At 38.1% G+C, this 24,997-nt stretch overlaps 1 protein-coding gene across 1 annotated transcript in view; it reads right to left on the reverse strand.

Moving 5' to 3' along the window:
- The window catches only part of DOCK10 (dedicator of cytokinesis 10), a 281,526-nt gene that overhangs the window by 25,690 nt on the left and 230,839 nt on the right, over positions 1-24,997 (reverse strand). Inside the window, 18 exon segments of the mRNA XM_031651896.1 lie at positions 1,212-1,318; positions 5,331-5,429; positions 5,760-5,817; positions 7,249-7,464; positions 8,668-8,778; positions 9,317-9,499; positions 10,197-10,334; positions 12,513-12,625; positions 14,550-14,674; positions 17,013-17,114; positions 17,687-17,734; positions 17,961-18,027; positions 18,115-18,229; positions 18,317-18,438; positions 19,037-19,148; positions 20,601-20,717; positions 20,844-21,019; positions 24,534-24,578. Of these exon segments, the coding sequence (XP_031507756.1) occupies positions 1,212-1,318; positions 5,331-5,429; positions 5,760-5,817; positions 7,249-7,464; positions 8,668-8,778; positions 9,317-9,499; positions 10,197-10,334; positions 12,513-12,625; positions 14,550-14,674; positions 17,013-17,114; positions 17,687-17,734; positions 17,961-18,027; positions 18,115-18,229; positions 18,317-18,438; positions 19,037-19,148; positions 20,601-20,717; positions 20,844-21,019; positions 24,534-24,578 (2,054 nt within the window).

The following is a 24,997-nucleotide window of genomic DNA, read 5'->3' on the forward strand; positions in this document are numbered from 1 at the left end:
ACAATCAGGCACCAACCTCCCTTTCAGTGACCCCTTCTTTCAGTGCTCTCTCATTGACTTTGCATTTGGCCATACCATATACCACTCCATTATTAGAACACTCTCTGACCTCCATACTTTTGTCTGTGTTACAGCTGCATCTCTAAGAACCTTCTTATTTCACACCTTCAAGTCCTATCAAGACTCAGCACACAAAAAATGAAGAGCTTTTATTTACATTCTATTCATCACCATTTCAACAATTGTCATGTAAAAAAAAAAAGTTCCCCTTCTAATTGCAAGTGTATATGATACCTAGATTTGGTCACTGGGCATCTGTTTTTGCCTGGCCATTCCCCACTCTGTAGGAACTGTCTTTCTCAATATTCTAAATTCTTTGAGAGCAGAAATTATACCTTATTTTTTTTCTCAGCCCTTACCTCAATTCCTTTCATATACTAGTGGCTGAATAAATTTTCAACTGAATAAAGTTATATAAGCTTTCAAGCAAATGTATGATATTGTTGGAATGTTTTCAACAATTTCCTTTAAGAAAAGGTTCTTAAACATTATTTAAAATAGTTAACATAAATATGTAATTACATTTACTTCATTTATTTGCAATATATGCTAAATTGATGTAGAACCATGTGTAAAATTGTATTAACATTCATCTGAAAATTTACTTTCTATATAGTTTTTTCCATTTATGTAATATTGACTTAAAAATTAGCTTATAAAATATTTTACTTAATGAGAGGAATTCTGTTTTCTTCACCAGAACTATTGCTAAGTAATTCCCAGTAGAACGTTTCTTTTTGTGTTAATGAAAAATAACTCTGCTTATGTTCCATAACAGAAGTTTTTCTAAACTAGTGAACTTTTACATCCACCTGCATTTGTAAATAAACTTGCTAATGCTTTTAGAAAAAAAGCTATGATCGGTTTGCAAAATTTAGCATCCCTTATCACCTTTACCAAAAGGCCAGAGATATTATCTTATAGAAGAGCTGATAATATACATTTGAGCCCATCTTACAGAAGTACGACATAGTTTAAATTTTTACTGAAATCTGGTATCTACTAATCTTGGCTTGATTTTAGCCTACATTTCATTTTGTCTAATTAAGTTATAGAACAGCTATAAGCTTGCTTCCCCTTATTTAGCTTAATGTCACAAGCCAATGCATCTCTTTACTTAGTTACTGTACATGAGATAATTTTGGTCTAACCTCATTGTAGGGTGTATCTTGCATTCCGGAATCCTCTTTCATTGCTCCTTCTTCCTTAATATTTGGCGTAATGCTCAAAAAAGCTGGCCATCCCATAGAGAACATGCCTTGGGAGGACCAAGCAGAATAAAACGTTACTATTTGAGACAAATTTTGCTTAGATTAGATAATGCCTTTCTTCATGATGTTACCAATTGGTAGTATTACAAAGCTCACATAATCAACAAGATGGTTAGATTATGACTGTTGATAAATACTCTCTGTCAGACAAACAATATTCCCCTTTTTATAATTCTTGTATAATTTTCAGGTGGTATTTTTAATAAAGAGATAGCATGGGATTATGGACAGAACATAAGATTTGTGGGTAGATGTTACACTTCCAATCTTCTGCTTTAATTAATCTCTGAGACTGTGTCCTTCTTTTGTTAAACTGGGGACATTAATATCTATCTCAAAGGATGTTGAAAGGACTCAAAACATTAATATTTGAGAAAATACCGGGTACACGCAGCACATTATAAAGACAATGCTTATAGTTGGATGTGTGGGTGCCTGTAATCCCAGCTACTTAGGAGGCTGAGACAGGAGGATTGCTTGAGCCTAGGAGTTTGGGGCTGGAGTGAGCTATCACCATGCCATTGTACTCCGGCCGGGGTGACAGAGTGAGACCCTATCTCTCCCCCAATGGCCCCCGCAACAAGACAAACAATGCCCAATACTTGCTTTTTTTTTTTTTTTTTTGAGATGGAGTTTCACTCTTGTTGCCCAGGCTGGAGTGCAATGGTGCCATCTTGGCTCACTGCAACCTCTGCCTCCCGGGTTCAAGCAATTCTCCTGCCTCAGCCTCCCGAGTAGCTGGGATTACAGGCGCCCGCCACCATGCCCAGCTAATTTTTGTATTTTTAGTAGAGACGGGGTTTCACTATGTTGGCTAGGCTGGTCTTAAACTATTGACCTCAGGTGATCTGCCCGCCTCAGCCTCCCAAAGTGTTGGGATTACAGGCGTGAGCCACTGTGCCTGGCCAATACTTGCTATATGTCACTCTTTTACATTATGTAGAAACCTTTTCAAATTTTCTTAGTATCTTAGCCACCAAGATTTAAAAAGGCCTCCCTCTACAGATACGTGTGAAAACAGCTGACAACGGGTAACATTCCCAGAGGAGAGATAGATCTGAATTGTGGGGAATGTGAGTGATTAGAAAAGCACTAGCTGGAGTGACAGACCAGCCTCTGAACTTTGGCTCCAACACAAGCTAACCATGACATTTGAGGCAGATTATTTAGCCTCTCTTGTTTTTCTCACCTATATAAACAGGAGGTGATAATAGCACCTAACTCACAGATTTGTTACTGGCAACTAATTGACACATTGCTGGTACAGGGCTTAGTGTGGTGCTTTTTAAATTATAGCTAATACTTTTGTGGAATATTTTTGCTTTTAATAATCAGCTCATTGGTTATGTAACTAAATGATCACCCCCCAAACATGCTAGAAATTATAAATATAATAATTATTGCAATCTAATACTTGCTTTTATATAAATTTTATTTTTCTACTTTTTATAATAATATTAAACATATATTAAACTATATCAGTTAATTGAAGGAGGAGAAGTCACAACATACTTCTTGCAGGATGATGATCACTTATTAGTACAACTGAAGCAGCTGTACTTTCTGGGGTCGCCTATATTCACCTATATTCATACCATTGTGCACATTGTAGGGAAGGGATAGTTCACTCCTTTGACTCAAAAATATCAAAATAGAAAAGTATATTAAGGGCTTCAAATACATGCCAATGACATTCACATATATGCTGATGATATGTGCTAGTTAGAATATGCTAATATATCATAGCCTATATCATCAGTTAATGTATCATCAGATATATGTTAATATGTCATAGATGATCACCTTCCTAATTTTAACGTTTCCTAAACAAATATATCCTTTTCTTGTTGAACACATTATATTCTAATATCACCTTAGGTCTAACATTGGGCATTTAAAGCATTTTGAATATGAAAGATTCACACAACTTTTTGGCATATAAGTTTCCACAAGTTCTGAAACTAACACCTGCTTTTATCGGTTTTCTTCAATTTTGTTCTTAGAATTTGAAAGTCTTTATGGAACGTTATGGCATCTGGTTATGATAAGCAATAGAGGAGGAGGAAGGGCATGTTAAATAAGGCAATCATGTTTTTGATGACTTGCATATAAAAATCAGGCTAAATAGGACATGTGACACTAAGCAAGAAGATTCCTGAATTTTAGGGTGGACATGAGCCATGGGTGCCATAGGGTGCCACATCTGGCGTCTTCTCCAAGGTCCTCAAACAAGTGACCTCACTGTCTCTCAGTTTGCTTTGGTCATTTGGTTCAAATGTCTTTTTTTTTTTTTTTTTTGAGATGGAGTCTTGCTCTGTTGCCCAGGCTGGAGTGCAGTGGTGTGATCTCAGCTCACTGCAACCTCCACTTCCTGGGTTCAAGCAATTCTCTGCCTCAGCCTCCTGAGTAGCTGGGATTATAGGCACCTGCCACCATGCCCGGCTAATTTTTTTTTTTTTTTTTGTATTTTTAGTAGAGATGGGGTTTCACCATCTTGGCCAGGCTGGTCTTAAACTCCTGGCCTTGTGATCCACCCTCCTTAGCCTCCCAAAGTGCTGGGATTACAGGCGTGAGCCATGGTGCCTGGCCAGTTCAAATGTCTTATATGCAAACTCCACTGAGACCTTTTAGAAAACCTACAAATATTTAAATGAATAAGGGATGAATTATGTTTCTGAAATATAGCAAGTAAAGTCCATTTACATTTCGTTTTAAGTATTCTGATTTTCAACATCTAAAAATGTATTTCTGTTGTTTGTACACTGAGTTTTCCACTGCATTTGGAAAGTTAAACCAGTGTTATCAAATAGACTACAGTTCATAAAATTCAGATTTGAACAAATTTTTGCAAGAGAATGTAGATTAAATGTATAAACTATATCACCCACTTTTTTGTGCAAAGAGTAACTCTTTAGTCTTTATAATTTCAAGAAATCAGACATTGATGGGATATTTCTAAAGGAAATCTGTACCATAAACCATATGTTATAAATTGTCATTTATACTTTTTAAAAATGAAATGGAACACGCTGATTATAAAGTCCTACATATATAGTATATAGATATATGTATATGTCTTCATTTTTCTTTTTATTTTTTTTGGAGATGGAGTCTCACTCTGTTGCCAAGGCTGGTGTATAGTGGTGTGATCTTGGCTCACTGCAACCTCCACCTCCTGGGTTCAAGAGATTCTCCTGCTTCAGTCTCCCAAGTAGCTGGGATTACAGGTGCCCACCACCATACCCGGCTACATTTTGTATTTTTAGTAGAGACCAGTACTTTAGTAGAGACTTTGGCCTCCCAAGTGCTGGGATTACTGGTGTGAGCCAACACGCCTGGCCCTATCTTTTATTTGGAATCAACAGTTTTATTACATTTAAAAATTAAAATAGATTCCTCTTGCAATTCAGAGTAAAATCCCTATGGCAGGCTGGCATGCAGATTGGTAGCTAAATATGGCCGTAACTCATAAACTTGAATGTTGGAGAACATACAGTTCTATTTGCTGACAACTTTTCAGTTATTTAAATTTCATAAATTTTGGATGGGATTTCTGAATGGCAGGAGTTTAAGTGTTTTGCAGAGTAAGTTGTGTAGATCTGAGATAGTTTTTGCTTCTAAGAATGTATTTAAATCCTAGCACTTTGGGAGGCCGAGACGGGCGGATCACGAGGTCAGGAGATCGAGACCATCCTGGCTAACACGGTGAAACCCTGTCTCTACTAAAACATACAAAAAACTAGCCGGGTGAGGTGGCGGGCGCCTGTAGTCCCGGCTACTCGGGAGGCTGAGGCAGGAGAATGGCCTAAACCTGGGAGGCGGAGCTTGCAGTGAGCTGAGATCCAGCCACTGCACTCCAGCCTGGGCGACAGAGTGAGACTCCATCTCAAAAAAAAAAAAAAAAAAAAAAAAAGAATAAAGAAGGTTTCACTGAAGTAGAATTTAAGCAGCAAGTTGATTTCCTCTGCATTGGGATAAATGAGCAGTTAGGTCACTCACTTCCTCCACTGGGAGTTGTTAGTAATGAGTTGCTATCACAGGGGTGGGTATCCTCCGAGAGCAGGGATGCTGTGCAAATCTTTTCCACTTTCCAGTAACCTATGGTAGTGCAAGATGAGGTTAGGACGTTGCTACATGTTTATGTTAATACAAGCTTTTGAGACTACAAATTGTTAGCCAATGATGCATTCTCGTTTTGAACTAAGAAGTTGACCATTCAGTTAGCCTTTGCTGTACATAGAATAAATACGTCAGTGGCATAACAGACTGAAAATGTTAAAGTACAGCATAATTAGAAGTATCTGTGAAAGCAATTATTACTTAATTAAACATAACAGATTAATAAAATGTAAAATTAATACATTATTTCTATTAGGCTTCAATGTGTTGAAATCTGGGCTTTTTGTCTCCCTCACGTGGTCATCTTACCCTTTCTTTTCAGATATTCTGCAATGAGAGCAGCAATATGGATATAACACATGGCAGCCTGTAATGAGAAAGAAAATAAAGAGGCTCAGGGGATGCAGTTTAATATAATTAGGGCTAATCTTCCAAGGCGAGTCAGTATTCCATATCAGAATATGTTATGTAGAAGGATCCTTTGTAAACACCGAATTGAAAGCAAGAATCAATTGTATTTCCAAAAAATTCACCATCAAGAATAAAATGAATATTTGGGTTTTTGTTTGTTCTTGATTAGTCTGGAGATGGCTGAAGGAGCTGGCCCAAAGAATTTTCCCATAGAATTATCTTCCTCCTTTAATGTCTAAGCCTATATTAAAAATAAATCATAGTTCTCCTTTTACAATTAAAACTATAATTCTAGTATTTAGATATAAATTGGAAATAAAAATAATCTGCCTTCTAAATAACTTTTTTTTTACCTCCAGGAATAGCCCCTCTGAATTTGTGTTGCCTTTAAAACGGTCACTTCACAAGTGAGTGCTTGATTAGGTAGTGTGACCTGATGTAACTAACACCTGTGCTCCCCACAAACCAGGTTATGTGAGTGATGTTATATTTTACTCTAATGTCTCTTATGAAGCCCTGAACATTGCTGAATCCATATTAAAACTCAACTTGCTAAAGATTCCAAATGACTTCAGCTTTTTCCTTTTGAGGTTTTATGGAGGAATTTCATCATTTTCAGAGCAGCCCAAGGGCTTCTCATTCCTGTCCTCACTAAATTGCTGCCAAGCCAGGCTTGTGGTTTCCATTCCAGAGTCCCTGATTACCACATGTGTTTAGAAGAGCTTCAGAGTTCAGGACTATCCTAGACAAAGTAATCTCTTCCCCAAAGGGACATAGTTCTGGAATGGAGTAGAACTTCCCATTTGGTACTCAGAAGCCCTTGGGTGCCATGAATTGCTGCATATGATCCACCCGGTATTGAAACTGACATAAAAAGTTAAGTGTTGACTTATAATCTTCGCACAGTGGACTCTCCTCACGTGGTGCTAAGGATCATTAATTTTTCTATGGCCAGTTCAGACTAGCTGTAAATGAGGACTGATTCCCCCTGCCTGAGTTTACTCACTATGGTGGCAAGCTTCCCCATTCAACTCCAGTTGCAGAGAAGAAGTTTTAAAACACAGAACATTAATTTAATGACTCAATTGCCAGACACCCCTACCACACTCCTCCTTAGCCTCAGGTTTTTAGCATTCAGCGTTGCGTTACAATTTATACACCTGCAGTTGCCCCCACTGACTCTGGTCTTTATTTGATGTCATTTACTTAGAGTCAGGTATCCTTGAACGCGATATGCAAATTTATTGTATATGATATATAACTGAGTCATTTCTAGATTAGTGGAAAAACATAGCTTCTTTTTCTAGTCCATGCTATAAATGAAGATCCAATTTTCCTGATAAAGAGGACAATACTGATGGTAAATGACCGAGCCTTGGCTAATCACCTCAGATAAATCTCCGTTTCTGGCATGAATCTTGGCCATACTTTCCAGCCAGGTCCTTCGTAGTTCGGGAGTGCTTGCATAGGAGTTTGCCAGGCTGTACTGGAGATCCACCAGCATCTCGGGATCCTTCTCATGCTCCTTCATCTGAGCTGTGGCCATCAAAACAGTCCTTATACGCTTAGTCAGGTCTTTCACCTCTGCTGGGAAATTGCTGTTCTTTGGAAAAGAGAGAGCCTGGGTCATTATCTGTTTAGAACCTGTAGGTTAACTGACTTCAAGTCATGCTATTAATTATGGCTAGGCATCACAGTTTGGAGCATTCTATAGTTATAAATGTGTGCATTCTATATATGTGCATTCTATGTTTTATGACTGTGGATATACACATTTGAAGATAAAAATTTCAGGAGGCTCTATTCTTTTGTCTTCAAGCACACCTTCTGGTAAAACATCCTGATTGTCTTTGAGATATATTCCCCTTCCTGACTCTAGTTCATGTGATTTGCACAGGTCTGACTTTACTCCTAGGGACCATGGGTGGCACATAACACTGGCCTGGCCAATTCTATTTTTTGATCCTCCAGGCTACAGTGATTGGTTTAGGGATAAGCATATGATTTAAGCTTGGATCAAAGAGATTCAGTTGTGGGACTTTAATTGGAACTATCAAACAAGGTGATTTTCTACTCATAAGATACCACCAGGGTCCTTAGAATTTCTGAGAACATGCCCAGGGCGATAACCTGTCTGGAAATAAGTAAACAAAGAGGAAAGCTGAACTGACAGACAGTGAGAGAGGCAAGATCGAGGCAGTGGAGGGATGGGTCTGAAAATTATTTTAATCCCTGGGTCCAGCCATGACTGAAGTCTGGCTCTAGACTTGGACTTTTCAGTATAATGACTACAGGAGAAGTCTTCAGAAAGCACTAAACAAAAGAAAAGATGAATTTTCCCCCAAATAGAGTTAGGAGGGAGTCATTGTATTTCTGGATATTTACGGTAAATCCTCTTGTTCTAGGCCATTCAACCACGCATATTGGGAATGCCACTTAACAGATCACATGCTTAAAGTGTAAGAGCTGCTTAGCGATTCAAACAATAAACTTGATCGTTTACTTTGAGGAGGGCTCAAAGCTCAAAGTCTCAGTAAACAAAATAAACAATTATTATTATTATTTAGAGACAAGGTCTTGCTCTGTTACCGAGGCTGGAGTGCAGTGGTGCCATCATAGCTCACTGTAGCCTCAAACTCAAACTCCTGGCCTTAAGCGATCCTCCTGCCTTGGCTTCTCAAAGTGTTGGGATTACAGGCGTGAACCACCATATCCGATCTATTTCTATGATTTTGGTATCTCACAAAAAGAATCCACTTCAGATTTTAACAAATTCTGTAGTAAAAGCCCACAAAGCATTTCTTACTTTCATTTGCTTGTCTCCATTGGCGAAATTATTGGTAATTGCAAGCGAATGTTGAAACCGAGAGCCTCCGATCCCAGCGTCAGCTATTAACTGGCTCACAGCTTTGATGAGCTGGAAGAGAAAAAAAATGAACTCTCAAAAACAAGACCAGAAATAGTCTTCTTAAAGAAATCCACTGGGCTGGGTAAATGTACAATTACTTTCTCCCTGTAGGTCCAATAAAAGATGTGTTTATGTATTAAAGCTCCAGAACGTATTATTAAATCTAGTGTGTTTCCTATAATCTTAAATATCTAAGAGAGGCTGCAGGAATCTTGGAATCTCGGGATGCCTAGAAGAAAAAAAAATTATGTTTGGAATTTGGTGGGGTTTGACCTGCTGGAGCTAGCCATGGTTTCCTTAGTTGTTTATTCCATGTGATTCTATTTCCTGGCAGAAGAAAGGAAAGTACAAGTGGAGATGGGGCTCTGCTGATTTCTGCCCAGCGGCGCCCCTCCTATTAAACAGAACTGAATGCTATGGGTGTCTTTAAGGAGGACTTTGGTGGAGGAGTTAGTAACGGCTTGCCCTGAGGACAGTAGGCTTTAAGCATTGCTGAAACAGATCAGTGGTTTTAACAACAGTGTTAATGAAAATTGGCAGCACTTACTTGTAAGTGGGACCGGACAATTGACTTCTGCTTGTTAAATTCAAAATTCTTCCTCATGAAAAAGTACAGAAGGGCTGAGGCTTCTGTCTGAGTTGACCGTGACCTGTGGTTACAGCATTTTAGGACTTCATAACAGAACGATCCACAGAGGTCGGCAGGCCCTTGAAAGAACGCTGAAGGAAACTGCAGAAATGAAAGAATGGGTGAAGGAGCAACATGCCTTCATTTTGCTCTGTTCATGCTCATACTTTAAAATTCCCTAAAACAAACAAAATCCCTCTCCTTTTTTTTTTGTTTTTTTTTCAATCTGGTCTTTTTTTTTTTTTTTTTTTTTTTTCATTTGCAAGTGAGGAGGATAGAATTTGTTAAGGTCTATGTTAGCATTTGTCTTTTTTTCCTAGACATAATTATTCTCTACATTGTATAAGTATCCTTTGTATCAGTAACTGATGACGGTCCAAAATAACGGAATGAGAGCTTTGAAATGACCTCAATTCATCTGACATTGTTAAAATCACAGGTGTTATTTACAAGTGTCCTCAAAGGCAGTGGCTGTATCCACTTTAATGTGGAATCTTTAACTTGATATGGATGGATATGACAGTTCAAGGGGTGCATTTTACCTAACTTGGTGCTGCAAACACAGATAACTCAAAGAATTGGTGACCAGATGCTAATATCTTCTGGTATTTGAGCAGACATATTGTCAAGGCTGTGCACTCATTTTGAGAGCAGGAATCAATGTCTAATAAAACCCAAATTGAAGAAAACAATCCTTCTTCCCTCTCTACTGAGAGACGCAGGGATTCCTATGGGTTTACTGTTCTGTGGGTTTACTGTCATCCTACCTAAACTTCACTGAAACCTGGAGGATCCTTACCTTGCATACAAACAATCTCAAGGAGGCAAACACATGCTTCAGTGCTGTGGCTGACTGATTGACTTGGAAAAAGAGCATGTAGGTATCAAAGACCCTTTTCATCAATGAATTTTGACAGTCACATTGTTGGAGTTGTCTCTGGAAATTCAATGCAGATGTTATTCAGGATAAGTGAAAGAAAATTTGCATTCTATCAAAAATGTTTGTTACGAACCTATTGTGGTGAGGCACTATTCTAGAAGTAAAGGATTGAACAAGGAGACACAGTTGATGTTTACTGTGAAACTTACATAGCAGTGATTGAAAAAACATGACAAATTGAAATAGACTAGGATGATGTGATTGAAACTAGTTGCTTTGAGGGTAGAATTACTTCCATAGGGTAGTCTGCAAAGACTTCTCTAATGGAAAATTGGCACGTGAGCTCAAGGGGCCTGCCCTGGAGAGATCTGGGAGGATTGTCCCATGGGGGAGAAACAGCTAGTCCAAGGGCCTTGATTGGGAAAGGAGCTTATGAGTTCAAGGTTGAGAAAGAAAAGCAGAGTAGCTGGTGCAATGGCAAGTGAGGTGGGGTTAGGGGAGAAATGGGAGATGAGGTCACAGGTTCTTGAAGGCACTAGTAAAGTCCTTAAAATCTGTGAGATTTGAGTGACATTTTCATAGCCCAATAAAGAATCAATATAGTCATTAGTTTCTCTACCACCATGCTGACATTTCACCTGCAGTAGGGCTTTCTTGGCATAATTATGCTGTTCTGTGTAGACTTTATTCAAAGAATCCAAATTTTCCTGGCTCAATCTTTTTTTTTTTTTTTTAAGACAAGGTTTCACTCTGTCACCTAAGCTGGAGTGTCGTGGCACCATCATAGCTCACTGCACCTCCACTTCCTGGGCTCCAGTGATCCTCCCACCTCAGCCTTCCAAATAGCTGGGACTACAGGTATGTGTCCCCATAGTTGACTAATTTTTAAATTTTTTTGTAAAGATGAAGTTTCACTATATTGCCCAGGTTGGTCTTGAACTCCTGGGCTCAAGTGATCCTCCCTCCTTGGCCTCCCAAAGTGCTGGAATTACAGATATGAGCCACCACAGCTGCCCCTGGCTCAATCTTTAATGTGCTAGCCTAGGTATTTAAGCTCATTTGGTAGGAGCTGCAAATGTTTTTAGTAGCTTTATTGAAATATAATTGACATACAGTAAATTGAACTCATGTGACATGTATAATTTAATAAGTTTAACACTTGCATATACCCATGAAACCATCACCACAATCAAGATAATGAACATATCTATCACTCTCAAAAGTTTTTAAATACTTTTTTTTGTAATTCCTTCCTCCCATCCTTCTTCCACATCCCTAGGCAACCACTGATCTGCTTTTTGTTTCTATAGTTTGCATTTTCTAAAATTTCGTATAAATGGAATAATATACACTGAGTAATATAGTATATACTGTTTCTGGTTTCTTGGGTTTCACCCATGTTATAGCATGGATAAGTAGTTTATTTCTTTTAACTGCTGAGTAGTATTCTATTGTATGGATATACCACAGCTTTTTAAATCTATCCACCTGTTGATGTATACTTGAGTTGTTTCTAGTTTCTTTTTTTTTTTTTTTGCTATTAAAATAAAGCTGCCATGTATATTTGTGTACAAAGTTTTGTGTGGAGATATGCTTTCACTTCTCCTGGGTAAATACCTATTATAGTATTGGAATGGGTGGTCATATGATAGATGTATGATTAGCTTTTCAGAGACTGCCATACTGTTCTCCAATGTGTTTTTACCATTTTGCATTCCCACTGTCAATAAATGGGAGTTCTAGTTTCTCCATATCCTTGCCAAAACTTTAGATGGTCAGTCTTTTTAATTTTAGCCATTCTAAGTAGTGATAATCATTTCATCAAAGTTATCTGAATGTGAAATGAGCACACAAAAAGATGTTCAGCATTATTAGCTTTCTTTAGATCTAGCTGTAAACTTAATACACAGGACCATTTATCGCTTTCTCTTCTACTGAAAAAGTACAGAGTCACATTCCCACTCAGCCCAGCTTACCTGAGAGTGAAGCAAGATAAATGAGGAAGAAAGACTATTTGACAATAGTGAAATGCATACATGTACATATCAAGCAAACATTAGTCAACCTGTGATAAAATCAAAATCTCATCTTTAACATGTTTTCCACTCACACTTGGGTTGATTTATATAAGGTTAATTGATTTCATAAATAATTTAAAAAAAACATGTTTTTGACTTCACATGGTTTTTCCGCCTCACATTTCATCATTTTTGCAGAAAATGTTGTCATATTCACCTGGTGAGTCTGAGTGAAGAGCGATAACAGGTCTAGAATAGTGAGGCACACCTCCGTAGCAATATTGGCCTCCGTGTCTACGTGATGCACAATGTCTATTTCGTTGGAGTTGCCTATAAAATAAAAAACAAAACATGCATAAAAGTCTAAGACAATACTTTGTACCCTATAAAGTATTTCCTTTCATTACAGTATATTCAAAGTTTACTGGCATTTTGATTAATTATTAAATCAAAGTGCTTTTGTTTGTTCAGTTTCTTCATTGGCTGAATTAAAAGTACTAGAGTCTTTAGTGTGTGTGCCCTTTGCATATATCAGTTGTGGGGTTTCCATTGTTTCTGAGTTATTTTCCATTAATTTGGCCAAAGACAGGGTCATATTTCTTTCATAATCAGGCTGTCTCAAGTTCTAGGCTTCTGGGCTAGTAGACCAAATGTACAGTCTCAGTGGACAGTCTTCATGTCCCCTCAGAAAGTCACAAAGTCTATTTATAGATTAGGGCAAATACCTCCAAACAAGTAACTGTGGGCCACGTGCCCATAATTGCTAACAATCTGTCAATGAAAAGAGTCAAATTCTGTAAAATACTTGAAGAGATTTACTATGAGCCAAATATGAGTGACCATGGCCTGTGACACAGCCCTCAGGAAACCCTAAGAACATGTGCCCAAGGTGTTTGGGCTACAGCTGGGTTTTATATGTTTTAGGGGCACATAAGACATCAATCAATACATGTAAGATGTACATTGGTCTGGTCTGGAAAGACAAGACAACTGAAAGTTGGGGAGGGGGCGCTTATGGGTGGATTCAAAGATTTTCTGATTGGTGATTGGTTGAAGGAGTTTATCTAGAGACCAGGAATCAATAGAAAAGAAATGTCTGGGCTAAGAAAGGGGATTGTGGAGACCAACGTTCTTATTATGTAGATGAAGCCTCCAGATGGCAGACTTCAGAGAGAAGAGATTGTAAATGTTTCTTATCGGACTGAAAAAGGTGCCAGACTCTCAATTGATTCTCTCCTGGATCAAGAAAAGGACCTGAAGAGGGAAAGGGGATTCTTTACAGAATGCAAATTTTTCCCCATAAGAGACAACTCTGCAAGGCTGTTTCAAGACATGGCAAAAAATATATATATATATATATTTGGGGGTAAAATATTTTGATTTCTTTCTTTATCTCTCATGTGATGTTATGCCAGAGTCAGGTTGGAAAGTAAGCCATGTTATATAAGGTTAACTAAAACCCCTCTGATGAGACTGGTGTGACTTTCCAGGCCTCTTAAGAATTTGGGCAAGAGAAGAGAAAAGGTCAGAGTTTAGTCCTCAAATTACATGCTTACAAAACGCTGGCCTCCATTTTACCCTCATTCACAAGCCGGAGTGTGTGCATCTCTAGGTTCAAGATGTCACCCTTGCTGCTTCTGGGACATTGGCAACTTTATCCCCTCCCCACAGAGGAAGCAGTAATCATCTGTTTGACAGCAGCCTCCATAACCTGCACAATGCTGAAAGTCACTTGTTTCCAAGGGAGCTATGCTAAACATATGATAATTGAGGGTTCTGCCTTTCCCCTTTCTTCACCATCGGGCACTACATTTTTTTTAACCACTCCCTGGTGGCTCAAGCCTGTAATCCCAGCACTTTGGGAGGCCGAGACGGGCGGATCACGAGGTCAGGAGATCAAGACCATCCTGGCTAACACGGTGAAACCCCGTCTCTACTAAAAAAATACAAAAAACTAGCCGGGCGAGGTGGCGGGCGCCTGTAGTCCCAGCTACTCGGGAGGCTGAGGCAGGAGAATGGCGTGAACCCGGGAGGCAGAGCTTGCAGTGACCTGAGATCCGGCCACTGCACTCCAGCCTGGGCGACAGAGTGAGACTCCGCCTCAAAAAAAAAAAAAAAAAAAAAAAAAGAAAAAAGAAATATTTCCAGAGCTACAGCAAACCTTAAAAGCAGTGGTTTTAGTGCATTTCATGTCCTACACATACCTAGAGAAAAACTGGTAACCATCTTGTTCCTGTTATTTCGGTTTACTTACTGGTCATGGTATTGTCTAACATCTGTAAGAGTTTGGGGTTAGAAAGTGCATTTTTGCCTCGAATTATAGGTAAAGTTTGTGATCTGTGCTGCTTATGGCCTTCATGACTGGAAGTGGAGTGCATCCTGAAAATGAAATAAGAAAAGTGATTAGAGTTATTTTAGGGATGTTACAGCCAAATAATACTTGTTCATTCAAATGTTCTAAATTGAGTCAAACATTAAAAACTAGTTTGGAAAGCAACTTTTTATTACAAATATTAATTACAGGTGACATGATGAGAGGGACTTTTTAAAGTACTTTTGGAGAAATTTCATTTAAGCCAAAATAGCGTTCAGAAGGATAATCTATAGAATAACAGATCCTTGAGTGAAATCTATTCAAGCATATTCATTATTGTTTATGAAATAATGGGATTCTATGAATGTTAAGTTGGCTACTGGCTGATCAGGAAGGTACAGTGGTGGACATTAAAAGGTACAATATTGTATAGCTCAGATGCATCAACTTATTTTTAAAGAGGGCCGGGCGCGGTGGCTCAAGCCTGTAATCGCAGCACTTTGGGAGGCCGAGGCGGGTGGATCACGAGGTCAGGAGATCGAGACTATCCTGGCTAACATGGTGAAACCCCGTCTCTACTAAAAATACAAAAAACTACCAGGCGTGGTGGCGGGCGCCTGTAGTTCCAGCTACTTGGGAAGCTGAGGCGGGAGAATGGCATGAACCCGGGAAGCGGAGCTTGCAGTGAGCCGAGATCACGCCACTGCACTCTAGCCTGGGAGACACAGCGAGACTCCGTCTCAAAAAAAAAAAAAAAAAAAAAAAAAAAAAGTGTAAAATCGGGTTCTAAAACAACCCTTGCTTTCCGAGGTATTTGTATTTGGACATTCCTGTTGATTTGTCATTTCATTGGTGTCATGTCCACAGGGGGCTGACATGTGATGGTTGTGGGAGTTAGGTAGTTGAAGGACTTCTGTGCCTCTGTGTTTCCAGGGCAATGACAATGGCCTGCAATGACTCATTCAACACCCCATGGCATTTCCAGCTGGGAAAAATAAGCCAGTGTTACTGTGGCAGTGGGAATATTTCCTACTCCTGACTTTATCATTTGGCCAAGGAAATAGGTTGATAATTCTTGGGATATGTGCTGTCATAAAAACTATTTATAAAAACACTTACGTAAAGAAAGCAGCATTTGGAAATACCCTGAAGTATTTCCTAATTCCTTCTTTAGGCCTTAACCTAAAAATGACTCTTTCTCCCACTCTTAAAGGCTGTTTTGGTTCTGGCTAAATCCGAAAACCTGGATGGGTGGAGGCCCAGGAGATGTGACTTTGGCTTTCAATAGCCAGGGGAGCCTGGGTCATTCCTGCAGCTAAAAAGAGTGAGTGATTCCTTGGCTGTAGGCCTTAGGCATTTGGATTGGCTTATTTCTAGGTTTTGAGTGTAGTACAGACTGAACTTGTGGAGGAAAAGCCCTGGTTTCTAGGATGTGAGGGACAGAAATGGCCAGGACCCATCCAGATGTTTCAGGAGCAGCCTGAAATCTAACCCACCACCCATCTACAAAACTTGAGTGACCTCAGGTGGCTCACTATTATTAAACATGGAAACTAATTCTTTATTTTCTTCTGTTCTGTTATTATTTGCAAAAAATGTCCATTACATTTTTTTTTTCATTTACTTTTCACAAGGGGGCAATTTCAAAGGATTCCCATGGAGGGAGGCAAAATTTATTTTATGATTTATTTGCTATGTATTACTTTCATATTTCTTTCTAAAATCCTTTCTAAAATATTCATAATATATATTATGATGATACCTCTGGGAAGAATAAATCAAAGTGGGGATAATTTTAGCAAAGACTTCTCATTTACGAGACCCAGAGGAGCTCTAGGTAGAATTTCAGGGCAAGTGTTTCCCATTGGTTAGGCTGGTGAGGGATGATCTCCAGGTCCTATCTGCTAGTCAAATCAGTCTAATGACTAGGAAATCTAAAGTGAGGTTATGGGACTTCCTCATTGCCTTTGACCCTTTAAGAAACAATTTCAGCTTCAAGAACATTGCAAAAATATTATAATTACTGAAAAGCCTAGGGAGACATGATCCCACATTTTGGTTTGTCACTGGAAGATTAGCTAGCATTAAAAGAGGCATTTATTGGGCCTAGGTCTCAGGTTTCATTAAATGAAAATACTCATTAATGTTCAGTCTATGCAAGGGATTGTGCTCTAAGTGCACACATATGTCTTTGGTCTTTACCAGCCAGTAGGGCAGACAGTAAAGTATCTAGGAAGTTTCTTTAGATAGACACATAGTTATTTGAAATCTGCACTTGGTTTGAATATATAAATAGAAATATGTGTGTGTGTGTGTGTGTGTGCGCGCGTGTGTCCTCTGACGTGCATATACAGACACACAGAGCTATGTATAATTTTAAATACCAAGCAAATGTGACATTACCATTGTGACAAGAGACCTGATGTCTGGCAGGAAGGATTGGATCCTTTGAGAGTTCCATTGTTCTGGGTGGACTGCACAAATTTAAATGCAGCAGCAATTTTTCTGCAATGAAAATGGAAGTTTTAATCATAGCTCAGTGTTTGTAATTTACATATAAAAATGAATGGCAACTGACAAAATGATTACTGCACAATGAAATATTTCACATGCTGTGAATTAGTCAAAAATAAAACCCTGTTTTCCTTTGGAAATCAGAAATTGGGATTTAGTGAAGGTGATTCAAACATTGTTATCTCATAAGAAAATGATGACAGTGCAAAGTTACTCCAGATTACTTTTTTCTTTTAGTTTACTGAAAATGTCTTCTGAAATAGGTATCTTCCAAGTTATATCTATATAATGATAAATTCGTTCTGAAGATACATGAAATGTGGTTTTCTTTCAAAAATTTGTGCTTTTGTGCTTTTCTCCCTAGATAACATGAACTATTCCTAGATCTACAATGTGTATGAGGCAATCTTCAAACTTCTGTGTCTAATGTGAAGTCAACCTAACAATCCTTATTTGCATTTTAAGATTTCTAACGTATATTTATAACTCTAACCTGATATGTTAATACATGTCATATGCTTTTTAAAAGACCAGATTCACCTATTGGAATTTTAAATTATTACCTTATTATGTTGCGTTTTCCTAGGTATCTGAAATTTTGAAGACAAACGCTAGAAACGAAAAAAAAAACAAAAAACCACGTTCTAATTATTCATATTCTTTCATTATATAAACTGTTCATCTAAGTATATTGAAAGAAAAATATTAAATTTTCTTTAAATAGTTCATGTGTTATTATTGATAACTTACTATATGGGTTCTTGAATGAAACTTGGTATAGTGGACTATTTAGAAATTTCCAGAAAAAAGTGTTATGTCATCAACTCTAAAACTTACTCCAAGATGCTGAAGAAGTCGGACACCTCTGGACTGGGAGCTCTCTGCCAGTAGGCAATCAGAGTCTCTAAAAGGAAACACCACGTAGCATGAGAATCTGCAGGTTTTCTTTTTCCTTTTTTCAAAAAAATTAATTTTAAAGAGTTCTATTTACCGTACGAAATCGTTTTCATAATGTGAAGAAAACACATCAGGAGACTCCTGGTTTCTGCTTGATCTAACTTGTCAAATCGAAGAGTTGAGCCAATCAAAGACAAGGGTCTTGGGATCTGGGAATTCAAGAACCAATCAGGATTGAGTGAGAGTGAGTGACGTCTGCCTTGTAATGATCAGTAGGTTTGAGAGGGAAGCCCTACCTTTTCACAGTTGTCCGTCTTCTCACTGCTCTTCTCATTGGTACTTGGATTGGAGTCAAGACTTGCTAAAGATGCTCTGGAGTCAGCATGGTTTACTGTAGAAATAGCTATTGATGAAAATGCTGTAAACACAAGCCACAGCACACATATGGGAATGAGATGTATGGGCGCACACACACACAAAAGCTTCACATGATGAACCAAAAAGATGTTGATTACTGAGGTGGCAGCAGTGTTGTGAAAGACCAACATAACAGCGCCTGGGACTGGCATTCAAGATAGCTCTTGTTTTAAAAATGCTTTAGTAAAAGTTCATAAAGATACTTTTGGGAAGGAGCTTTCAACTTCTGATTGTTTATGAGAAATTGAAATGACATTTCCAAAACAGTTCTTAAAAATAATCCTTGAAGTTGAAAATCCATTATATTTTAAAAGGCTGTCTGCAGTGAAAACTTAAAGATGGTTTCCAGAATAAAGTAATTTGATAACATCTAAGTAGGCTGCTCCTCAAGCCAAGTAATAATGAACACTAAGTAGAAGAGGAAGTCACTGGATGGAATTCAAAGAAATATGTTAAAAAGACTCTGGTTGTATAAATGTAGTATACTTTGCCACATAGATTATGCATAATAAATTATGGACTGAGTAAAAAGCACAATGATATACAATGTAAACATGGATGAGTGTTAAAAATAAGTGATCTCAGAAGATCTCAAGTACCTGCTATGGAATTTAAAACATCTTTAGAAAATGATGTATCCACAGAGTTTGCATGTTTCATAGCTGTCTGGCTTTGAAATCCGCCGTTGGTGCTTAGATCATCTCTAGACCCCTGTATTCAAAGTATAGTAAAGATTAATGGGAATCACGGTATTTCAACATTGTTAACCCACATATGCCATCTTCATTACACTTCCAATTAAGTGATATTTAATTTGTTGTTTTATATCCCCTCAAAGGTTTTCTGCTAAAGTAGGCAGTGAAAACAAATACAGCCAAAACCATACTTGTAGTTATAATTTGATTGATGTGACTTTTTTACAATGTTGTAGAAACAATCTTTTAGATACAGATATGTAGACCACATGGCTGGATTGGTTATGGATATATTCATGGATCACATTATGGATATCATTATTACCATGAGTTATCTTATGTACATTACTATTATTGTCAACTACATTTTATTTTGTTTTAATTATTCTGTTTCATTATTTAAGAGGCAGGAACTTACTGTTACTCAGGCTAGAGTGCAATGGCATGATTATAGCTCACTGCAGCCTCAACCTCTGGACTCAAGGGATCCTCCTGCCCTTAACCTCCTGAGTAGCTGGGACTACAGGTATGTGCTACCACGCCCAGCTAATTTTTAAAATTTCTTATTTGTAGAGGTGGGGTCTTGCTGTGTTTCCCAGGCTGGTCTTGAACTCCTGGCCTTAAGTGATCCTCCCATCTTGGCCTCCCAAAGTTGCTGGGATTAGAGATGTGAGTCACTATACCTGGCCTACAACTACATTTTAAATATTTATTGTTTGCCAGGCTCTATAATAAATGTTTTCTAGTATGTTTTCTAGTATGTTTTCAATTTAATCCTCATAAAGACACTGTGATTTAGGTATTTTATTCCATATTATAATGAAGGAAATGGAGTCTTAAGGAGGTTGGCTGACTAATCTCCAGCCACCCAGATAGTCACTGATACTGCTGGGATTTGAACAAGGTAAAAAAAAAAAAAAATCCATAGGCATAGCTACTAACTCCTAGATGGTAATACCTTCATTAGATACTGGACTCAGCAGTGGGTTATTTCATCTGAGATTAGAACACAGGCAACAGATCTCTAGTGGATTGTGTGTAGTCACTGTGGTGCCTCCGTGGAGGAAGGATTGTAGTCACTCCTGGGTTGTGACTACAAATAAGGCACTTGGCTATTTATTCTGACACCAGGTGGGGATGTAAGTAATGTAGACAGTGGTAGGAGAAGGTGTGCACTGAGGAAGGGGCCATGATTGCAACAGAGGAAACTGTAAAAGCTGGAAAGAATTGGAAACTGATACAGAGAACAGAGGGAAATGAAAGCCTAATGTTGAAGGGTGGATCAGGCGGAAGGCTAAAGGGACATATCTGGAACAAATGACCCATCGATGTGAGTACGTAGCAGAAAGTGTTGTTCAATGCCTAGTATGTTCACAGATGAGAAGAAATGGTTACCCAGGGCAAAAAATAATTTTAAAAAGACAAATTCCTTATTAACATCGAAATGCGACTTATTGTGCAAACGTACCTGATTAGATGTGTTGACAGTAAAAGGATACAGGTCCTTCAGATAAATCCTTGGCATATTGTCCAGAAGCATGCCGTATAGGGGCATGTATAAACTTGCTATCTGGGCCTGCTTTCTCTAGGTGAAAAGGTAGCCAAAAGAAATGATTCACATAAAAATCAATAGGCTTGTCGGTTTCATATGCATTTAATGCAGTGAGCCATTAAATGGTGTTTAGGGAAGGGAGAAAGGAAGATCACTTACTGGCTCTCTGTATCGATCATCAAACGAATGCTTAGCCATTAGATTTTTTAGGACAGCTAAAGCTAAGTGTCTGACATCTTGGTCTTCCTGCAGGGCAAAGCCAACTTCTCGGAGCAGAATTCCGATTAAGAAGTGTTTGCGACAAAATTCATTTGTGACTGAATATTCAGGCATATCTTTGTGAGGAAGGAAAATAACTCATGTTATTGAAAATCAAATGATCACTTTATAATTGAGACAGATATACCAGACAACTACCATCAACTTCTTCCACCATTAGGAGGGATTCAGGAATACAGTCTTGCTACAGAAATGAGGTGTGTTGTATCCTCAAGGAGCATTCAGTAAGGGGACTATTCTGTGTATACAAACACAAATACAGGTACAAACTAACACACGACATCAACTTTTGAATCCCATAATACAGCATATTTACAGGATTACAAGAGCTGAGAGGGGAAAACACATTTTCTGCTTGGAGGAATCAGGATATGAGTAGGAATCCATCAAGATGAGCCTTTGAGGATACTTAAAATTTGGAGGTGCAGATCTTTATGGGAACAGATGGAGGTAGTGGAAGGGACAGGAGGCTGGGAGAAGCCGTTGGATTTTCAATGGCACAGAATTCTGAAAGCACAGGTATGGAAGGGAGCAGGTATGGAGGGGAGCACGGGTATGTGGGAATCAATAAGCACAATGGCTAAAAGAGGAATGGTGAGAGAATTAGGCTTGAGAGGCTGGGGCTAGATGATGGAGAACAGTACAATTTCCTTAGCTGCCATCTAGGTCCCTCTCCATTTGTATTTAATTCTGTAAGAAATGTTAACACACGGACAGCTTTGAGATCAGTGCCCTGATAAAGCTCATGCTTTACTGACTTATTAATATGGTGTGGCAGGGTGTAAATAATTAGACTGTGGGGAGATGTGGGGTGAGGGATACAGTACAGGACATTGTAGCAATGGGGGAGGGAGGGGACAAGTGACAACGTGATATCTGGGCTGGGGTAGCAGAAACTGAGTGGTAAATCACTAGGAAAAGTTGACTTAAGTATGTGAGGGAGCAAGGGGAGAGAAAGGCACTGCCAAATTTTGAGCCTGGATTATAGAGAAAAGAATGTTAAAATTTCCAGTAATAGTGGATTTATTCAAATTGTCCAAAGGGTTTTTAAAATGTAACAATTAATAGTAGTACTTGCACCTACAAGAAAACATAGGGAGAAAGCTCTTTGACACTGGCATTCACAATGATTTTATGAATATCACCCCAAAAACACAGTCAATAAAAGCAAAAATAAGCAAGTAGGATTATATAAAATTAAGAAGTTTCTGGACAGCAAAGGAAGCAATCAACAAAATGAAAAAGCAAACTACAGATTGGGAGAAAATGCTTGCAAACCATATATCTGATGAGGGCTGATATCCAAACTCTACAAGGAACTCATATGACATAATAGCAACAAACAAACAAACAAACAAAAACCCCACCAAGTTTTAAAAATGGGCAAAGGATCTGAATAGACATTTTTTGAAAGAAGACATACAAATGGCCAAAAGATACAGAAAAAGTGCTCAATATCAATATCACTGATCATCAGGGAAATGCCAATCAAAACCACAACGCACTATTACCTCATACCTTTTAGGATGGCTATTATCAGAAAGTCAAATGAGAACAAGTGTTGGTGAGGGTGTAAAGAAAGGGGAACCCTTGTACACGATTGGTGGAATACGTTCATTATAGAAAACAGTATAGAAGGTCCTCAAAAAAATAAAACTAGAGCTACCATATGATCTAGCAATCCAACTTCTGGGTATATATCCAAAAGAATTCAGATCATTATGTTGAAGAGATACGTTGCAGCATTATTCACAATAGCCAAGCTATGGAAACAACCTAGGTGACCATCCATAGATGAATGGATTAAAAATGGTATATACATGATGGAGTAGTATTCAGCCTCAAAAAAAAAAAAAAAAAAGAAAGAAAAAAGAAAAAAAGAAAATCCCACCATTTGTGACAATGCAAGTGAACCTAAAAGTCATTATGCTAAGCGAAATAAGCCAAACACAGAATGACAAATACTGCATGATCCCAGTTAATATGTGGAATCTAAAGAAGTCAAGCTCTGGTGGACAATAAGAGACTACTTAATAGGTACAAAGTACATTATTTGGATGATGGATATCCTAAAAGCCTTGACTTCACCACTATGCAATCTATGTATGTAACAAAATTATACTTGTACTCCCATAAGTTTCTACAAAAAAAATTAAGTTAAACTCATAGAAGCACGGAATAGAAAGATGGTTGCCATGGGCTGGTGAATGGGAGAAATGGGAGGTGGATTTTAGTCAAAGGATACAAACTTTCAGTTATAAGATGAATAAATTGTGGAGGTCAAATATGTAGCATAGTAAGAATCATTAATAATACAATATTGTATATTTGAAATCTATTAAGTGAGTAGACCTTAATTATTTTAATCGTGCAGACATAAAACTATATGAGGTGTTTGCTTGATTGTAGTAATCATTTCACAATGCACACATATATCAAAACATCATGTTTTCCACCTTAAATATATAAAATTATTATGATTTTTTGAGACAGAGTCTTGCTGTGTTGCCCAGGCTGGAGTGCAGCGGCACAATCTTGGCTCACTGCAACCTCTGCTACCAGGGTTCAAACGATTATTGTGCCTCAACCTTCCGAGAAGTTCAGAATACAGGCATGTACCACCACGCCCAGCTGATTTTTCTATTTTTAGTAGAGATGGGGTTTCGCCATGTTAGCCAGGGTGATGTTGAACTCCTGGCCTTAAGTGATTTGCTTGCCTCGGCCTCCCAAAGTGTTGAGATTACAAGTGTGAGCCACTGCGCCCAATTTTTGTCAATTTTACCTCAGTAAGGCTGGGGGAAAACAGTAGTACTGGCACCCATGTATACAACCTGCCGTCTGCTAGCACTAGGCTAAGCACTTTATGTGCATTATCCCATTTGATCTGCAGGACAACCCATAAGGGAGGTATGATTATATAATTAACTATTAGAATATTCCAGCTCATAGATGACCAATAGCAAATTAAACAACGGACTTTTTTAGTACATAAAGAAGCTACTGAATATGGAAATTCACAGGGCTTCAGGTTAAATAAATTTCTTAGTGACATCGTAATACTGAAGATCCAGGACTAGAACACAACTTTTAAACTCCCATCTATGACTACAGAAAAGGTTTGCCTAGACCATTTTAAGTTACTAACCTATTTCAGATAAAATAAACTTATACTAATATCCTCTGTCTTAACAAGATTGATCAGACCAGGTTGTGGTTTAGGAAAAGACACGTATCAAATAAAGTCAGTTACATTGAACAAGCATGTTGTTATATATATCTGGGAATTTCATTTATGATACAAATTAAGGAAATTTCAAATGCTTTGGGAAATTAAAAAATATTTCCAACCTCTGGAGAATAAAATATGAAAGAATTGAAATTAGGCAATCATTAAGCTATCTGTGACAAGAAAACAATTCAGTCAACTTTTTGAATATTTTTATTATATGATATTAAATATATGAATACTTATGAGCACCCAGAAGCTGGAAATTTATAGTATTTATAGTTGTCAATATTACTGGATTACTAGGTGGTTACTGATGCTTAGATAAGGTAATAATCACTTACCTGATGCATGTAACTCTTGAGTTGATTCTGAAGGTGTCAAAGGATCTGAATTTAATATAAATAAAAAGTTCAGATATATACATATACATACTCAGATACATATAGATTCATTATGTGTAGTTTATACTGAACAATTAAACTATATTATTTAAAAATGTGAGTCTTCAGTATTGCCAATTTTCAAGGAGAATGTCTTAGGTTATTTGTTTCCTTTTTTTTTTTTTTTTTTGAGACAGAGTCTGGCTCTGTCGCTCAGGCTGGAGTGCAGTAGCACGATCTTGGCTGGCTGCAACCTCGGCCTCCTGGATTCAAGCGATTCTCCTGCCTCAGTCTCCCAAGTAGCTGGGATTACAGGTGCCCACCACTGCGCCTGGCTGATTTTTGTATTTTTAGTAGAGACGGGGTTTTGCCATGTTGGCCAGGCTGATCTCAAACTCCTGACCTCAGGTGATCTGCCTGCCTCG

This window comes from Papio anubis, chromosome 10, assembly GCF_008728515.1.
Source record: "Papio anubis isolate 15944 chromosome 10, Panubis1.0, whole genome shotgun sequence".
Taxonomy (NCBI): domain Eukaryota; kingdom Metazoa; phylum Chordata; class Mammalia; order Primates; family Cercopithecidae; genus Papio; species Papio anubis.